General features: G+C 47.4%; 1 protein-coding gene across 1 annotated transcript in view; it reads left to right on the top strand.

Moving 5' to 3' along the window:
• The first annotated feature begins 5,837 nt into the window (after positions 1-5,837).
• ACBD6 (acyl-CoA binding domain containing 6) overlaps positions 5,838-6,603 on the top strand; it is a 67,681-nt gene continuing 66,915 nt past the window's right edge. The window contains exon 1 of the mRNA XM_018569156.1: positions 5,838-6,222. Coding sequence (XP_018424658.1) covers positions 6,019-6,222 — 204 coding nt within the window. The 5' untranslated portion in view covers positions 5,838-6,018. The remainder of the gene's footprint in view (positions 6,223-6,603) is intronic.

Here is a 6,603-nt window from a genome sequence, read left to right as displayed (position 1 = left end):
ACACCCGCACGGACGAGCAGGGCGGGTGAACATAGGGCGGCGTATGGCCGCGTAGTCCCGTAGAGAAGAACACATGCAGCACCTCTTCCCGGGAGCTGAGCGATACGGCCGTGCACGCAGCGCGGGGCTGTACGTGCCGGCCGTTTCTAGTGTGAAAGAGTGCTAAAGCTGAACTCCAGACAAAGAGCTAAATATACAGATAAAACACATATAAAGGGGCGATTTTGCTTGCCCAAGGATTTTTATTTGTGTCCATATTTTGCTAAAGTGTACACAGCACTGCTATACAGCACAGCACTGTTTGGCAGAGGAGAAGGTCTGATTTTTCTCTGCAGTAGTTAAAGTGTAAGTAACCCTAACTATATTTTTAGAATCTGTGAATCTATGTCTCTCTCTTCCAATCAGCATGACCCTTGTTAGCACATGAGTACTGAAGCATAGTTGAGTGGCTCCTTGTGCTGCTTCTTCCTCTCCCATTCTGAGCTCTGCTGTACCGGGGGGATTAATACCAGGTCAAATTCAGCTATTTACCCTGTTGCTTTTTTCTTAAATGTGTTAACATTTGTATTTGTTAATACAGAGCTACATTTTTGTGCATCTTTTAAACCTGGCTAGAGTTCAGTTTGAAAAACCAGCTGAAGGGCACAGAGAAGGAGTGAGAGGGTCACTTTAGGATAGTGGGCAGAGACATGCAAATCATTTAATTATGGCCTTTGATAGCTTCCTTTTTCCGCTCCGTCCAGGTAGTGTAACCACTGTTCCTTTAACTTTTAACTTGCAAACTATGCTTCCATCAGCGTCTTCACTATCTGTATCCAGTTCCTTGCTTGTGAAGGGTATTGATCTCTTCTTTTAACTTTTTTTACCATTCTTTTGACTTTGCCATATTTCTAACATGCAGTTATTGGTGACACTCAACAAACCTCTAGCCAGGTCAGGTATTTCATGTGTTCTAGCTCAAGCACAGGCAACTAATGAAGAGCTTGATTATCAGCTGTGCTAGAGACTAAGGATGGGCTGAACGTTTCGAACATTGCATGTTCTAGCGTTCGCCGAACGCCGAACATTATGGGATGTCCGCGGTCTGTTCGACCACGGCACATCCCACAATGCACTGCGTCGTCCGAAAAGGCAATTGGCTACAGTCTTGCACCTGATTCGAGTTAGAACCGAACACGGGGGTGTTCGGCTCATCACTACTAGAGACAACGCCTGTTTTGCAGATCTGTGCTCTTGTGAGGGATCCTATTCAGCGGTTGAATATTTTTGAGACTGCAGAAGTCATTAAAAGTTGCATTTTCACTTGCATTTGGGGAAACCACAAGAAACATTCATTGTATTGACCTATTTCAATTATTTTTGTTTGATTTATTCTTTGCAAACAACTGAAAGTTTGTAAATGTTGGCAATAAATCTCATTTGCAATGGAGGTTGAATAGATTTGATTACAACTGTGTGTGTGTGTCAACGAGAAAGTATAATCACACTGGTTATGGTGAGGAGGACTTAGGGCTCGTTCACACCAGTTGCAGTGCGTTCCAGCCCGATTCTGGCCAGAACGCACTGCCTCGCATTGCGGCCAGCTCACTTTTTAGTGGGGCAGAAGGGGCATGTCGGCCATTGAAGTGAATGGCACCGTAGCCACGCCCTCCGGCCGCAATGTGATCGCCCGCACGGGATCGCAAGACACATTGTCCGGTGCGATATTTTGATATGACCGCAGGCACAATGTGCCTTGCGATCCCGTGCGGGCGATCGCATTGCGGCCGGAGGGTGTGACTACAGTGTCATTCACTTCAATGGCCCGCCATGCCCGGCAAAAAAGTGAGCTGACCGCAATGTGATGATGTGCGTTCCGGCCAGAATCGGACTGGAACGCACTGCATATGGTGTGAACTAACCCTAAATAGAACTGATTCCAGAAAGTAGGGAAGTATGACCCTATAAATGCAGACCACTCAGATTCAAAGATTTATTCTTGTTCTGACATTTTCCACTGCAGACTGGAAACTTACTGGCTGAGGCAAGGCACCTTGTTTCAGACATTTTGATATACGAGCTTACTGCAGAATATAAGATTTTATTATCAATTGTATTATCAATTGTCAAAAATGATGTTGCATTTTCTTTCCATTTTAAACCATCATGTCAGGGCAAAGGCTTTGACACTAGACCTGTCCAACTTCACTTTACAATCTCTGTGAGTCAATTATGTTTCACCAGTCAGGAGATATACTGCTCACAGCCTGAAGTCCAATTTCCTCCTCAGTCTGGCTCCATGTAATGGAAGATCTGCAGGTAAAGGAGCCCCTTAATTGAGCTCTAAAATAAAAATGCCTGTAGTTTCTAATTACAGCTAAAATCTCTACAACCCTAGTAACATTTGTATGTGGCTTTCAGTGCTAATCCTGATGTTTTTCTATAGCACGGCTTCTCTGACTCCCACCCTGTGACAGGTATAGAATGCGGTGACAAAGGAACAATAGTGCAAAAAAAACTGAAATGTAGCAGAGTGGATGGGAGCTAAGGACATCTAGCAATGAATGTCAGCACTGTGGTTCTGGAAATACAAGATCGCCCTCTGGTGGTGATGTAAGAGAATAACGTATTTTGGTTCACTAGGTTCCAAGTAAAGTATGACTCACTGGGCCTGATTTACTAAAGTAAATGAACATGAATCAAATGAAACAGAGTGAACCAAACCCTTCCCTGACTATGTTTGGGTTTGCTAAGAAATGGAGTCTAAGGAACAGGCAATGTTTACAAGGGACTCCCTCACAGGGGTTTGGACTCAGCTGCGTCCCACCCTCAGGTTGCTTACCCAGATACTGGTATATGTAGCAGGAAGATGTAATAGCCACCAGCAGAAATGGCCAGGTGACTAGTAAGAAGACAGAGGAAGCCAGTGGGAGCACTGAAGAGAGATGCTCCGATGTGTCTGGCTGCAAGGGCTCAAAGGAGCAGAGTTTGGCAATTGGAGCATACCATGAGTAGCTGTACCAGCTGCAAGTGCTCAGAGGAGCCGTGTTTGGCATACAGAGTGTGCCAGAAGTAGTTGTGCCCAGTTGCAAAGACTTGAAGGAGCAGAGTTTGGCAAATAGAATGTACTAGGAATAGCTGTGCCCAGCTGCATAGAGTTGGAGATGCAGAGTTAGCAATGGAGTATACCAGGATTGGCGGTGCCTGGTTGCAAGTGTTCATAGTTTGGCTAATGGAGTGTACCAGGAACGGTGCATGTAGCAAGAGGCAACAGGTGGAGCATACCAGGAGCAGTGTTTGTGGTCAGGAGTGACAAAGAGAGCGCACCAGGGAAAGAGCCAATGGGCAAGAGCATCAGATGGCACACAAAAGGAACAATATCTGTGATCAAGGGGTGAAGGTGGGACATACTATAAGAAGTTCCTGTGGCCAGGAGTAACATGTAGGGAGTACCAGGAACAGTGCCAGTGACCCGGAGCATCAGATGATGTGTACCTGGAGTGCTGCGGACTGCAAGAAACTGGTAGCGGCAGAAGCGCAGAGAGGCTCAGAAACCGAAGAAGCGCTTAAGGGCAGGCTTGTGAAACACCTGGGGGCTCAACAATACAGCGACAAACATTGCACAGGCATCTGTTAATGGGGTGCACCGGCCTTTCACAGATGCAGCTGAGTAACATGGATGCACCTACTCGCTGCAGCTGGAACACAACATGAAAAGAATGGGTGGGGAGGGAGTGACAATCTGTAGGTACCTGTATTGATTCTGGCAAAGACTTTATAAGGACTGATAAAGTGAGGCCTGAGCTTGATGGAGGGAACTTTAACCCTAAGGTGGAAATTTTTCATAGGGAGCCAAACGATTTTACTAGGATTAAGGACAGAAGCTTCCTGGTGGCAAAGATTTGCCAATCATTTTTGATGTTGAGTGGCCCAGATAGGTGAATCAAAGACTTGAGATCAAAAGGAGTGCAGAGAGTGGTAGCCATTAAATCCGAAGTGGTTGGAAAAGGGAGAGAATTTCAAGGATGCCTCCCTGAAACCACAAAGGAAGGGCCTATGCAAATGGCATTAAGATCATCGTTTAGCGCAAAGTACTAATGGAACCAAGTTGTCATGATGGGGATTGACGCTAGACGATGATGGGGATTGACAAAGGCAAGCAGGTCATCTTGGTCTGGCCATTCAACTTGCAAAAAACATCCCTTAAATCTACATAAACTAAAGGCAGGGTAGGGCTGGCTTTGGTAAAAAAAAAGAGTGGAACAGACTTTGGAGGTGTGACTTTGGCTACACAGCTGGAGAAGCAAGAGTCCCCCGCCCCTGCATTTAAGTTAATGAAAGGTGAGTGAGCACACAGCCATGGGAGTCCCATAACTATGCCGATGAAGAACTTAGGATATGTATTAGTAACCTGAGAGGATCCCAACGTGTGGAGAGGAGTGGATCTCTCCTGCTGAGAACATTCCACGGAAGTGGTTGTCAACGTGTATACTGAGGGGAATGAGATTGTCCAGGTTGGGATGCTAGGTCAGTTTGTTGATTATCCTTCATTGTCATTCAGGCCCTGTCAGAAGATAGCCACTAAGGCCTAATTTCAGGTCAGCTCTGAGGAGAGGGCGCTGAGGTGTACCATATACTAGACGACAGTAGTGGAGCCTGGCATAAAGAGTGGCAGCAGAGGAGGTTTGATTAGGCTCATCAGAAGTGCGTTTGAAGGTCGACAGGAAGCTGTAGATGTCAGAGGTGAAGGGGTCCCGGTGCTCCAGAAGGTGTGAAGTCCAGGCAAGACATAACAGGATAATAGTGAGAAGCTGTACACCACTTTGGCCTGGCCTGTTGTTAGATTGAGGTTCGAAATGTATGCTACACTGGTTTAGGAACCCTCTGCAGGTGGATGGATCACCAGATTAGTGCAGTGGAGGCAGCATGTAAAGAGTGGAGGATGCAGACCCAGTTGGTAGGCCAGGCGCAGGAGCTTGAAGGAGCTGAAGGCTGGGATGCCACTTGTGGTTTCTACTGTAAGTGATTGAGGCGCTCGGACTGTTTTAGAATGAAGGTCTTGAGCCAATACCTGAAGTGGATTTTGCTCTGGTATAATTCCATCAGTAGAGTTCATGATGTTGCCCATGCAAACTTTCATAATCTGGAGCCTACCTTGACTATGTAGGGTTTGGATTTGCCAAGGAGTGGAGTCTATGGGACTGACAGTATTCACAAGGGGCTTAGGACTCAGCGGTGTCCTGCTAATGATAAGACCACCAGCAGAAATGGTCAGACAGGTTTGAAAAACACATGGGGGCTCGGCTATGCGTCGACAATGGTTGAACGGTTGTCTGTACACAAGGTAAACCAGCTCCATAAGGATGCAAATTAGTGATGTGGATGCGCCTGATTGGCCACGGCTGTGACCCCTGGGGTTAAACCCAACAGACACACCGTTGGTAGAAGGAAAGTAAGTAGCCCCCCACAGTAAGAATAAGGGGTTCGGAGGGTGAGGTCTTTGCAGAGATGAGAGTTTTTATATAAACTCAACGACACCCTCTTAGAGTGCATGTTTACCATTCAGCGGTGTCCCCAAAATGTAGAACTTCCGGATTTCCCCTGTCACTTCCTCTGGGTGCAGGAATTAGTGACTTTTCATAGGTATTACTAATAATAATGTACACTATGGAAATGCTGCAACTCAGAAATCACACAGTGCCAATGCAGCCATTGAATTAGCGGGTACAGCTAGATGTGGACATAGAATGTAAGTAGGTTTTTATGGTAGGGAATAATGACATCATTCTAAATGTCACTTAACTGAGGGGCGAGCGATGCTCAGCCTGTTCCCGTGTTTTCTACAGCGCGCATGCGTACATCGGCTATCGGCGCAGCGTCCCTTGTGCTGTCTCTGCGCATGCGCGGTACCCTTCTGCTAGTTTAAAATCCCGGATGTCACTAGGTCCCGGGGTGCCGGTATAGTAGGGGGTGAGGGCTCCATAAATCGGTGCGGGCCACAGGCAGACTATGCTGGTGTCCTTTGTGTGAGCTCCGGACATGGCGTCTCCTGAGGTGCTTGAGGAGTACAGCTCCGGGGAGGCCTGTTCTGGGGGTTGCGGGGACCTGGGGGACTTTCTCCTGGAGGATAGGACTGAGGAGGAGCTCGCATCTCACTTTGAACAGGCGGCGAAACATGCCCAGAAACTGGCCCATGTGGCGACCACAGATCAGCTTCTCTACCTGTATGCCAGGTACAAGCAGGTAATGAGCTTGTGTCCCCAGTGCCATCCTCATGTGCCATCTCCATGTGTCAAGTGCCATCTTCATGTGCAATGTCCCTCCTCCTAGTGCCCTCGCTATGTGTCATTTCCCCCCTCCTAGTGCCATCTTCATGTGCCATGTCCCCCCTCCTAATGCCATCTTCATGTGCCATGTCCCCCTTCTTAGTGCCATGTCTCCTAGTGCCATCTTCATGTGTCCCCTCCTAGTTCCATCTTCATGTGTCATGTGTCCCCTCCTAGTTCCATCTTCATGTGCCATGTGTCCTCCTAGTGCCATCTTCATGTGTCCCCTCCTAGTGCCATCTTCATGTGCCATGTCCCCCTTCCTAGTGCCATGTCTCCCGTCCTAGTGCCCTCGCCA

Source organism: Nanorana parkeri, unplaced genomic scaffold, assembly GCF_000935625.1.
Source record: "Nanorana parkeri isolate BGI_ZX_2015 unplaced genomic scaffold, ASM93562v1 scaffold1293, whole genome shotgun sequence".
NCBI classification, from domain to species: Eukaryota; Metazoa; Chordata; class Amphibia; order Anura; family Dicroglossidae; genus Nanorana; species Nanorana parkeri.
This window is presented reverse-complemented; position numbering and strand designations above follow the sequence as displayed.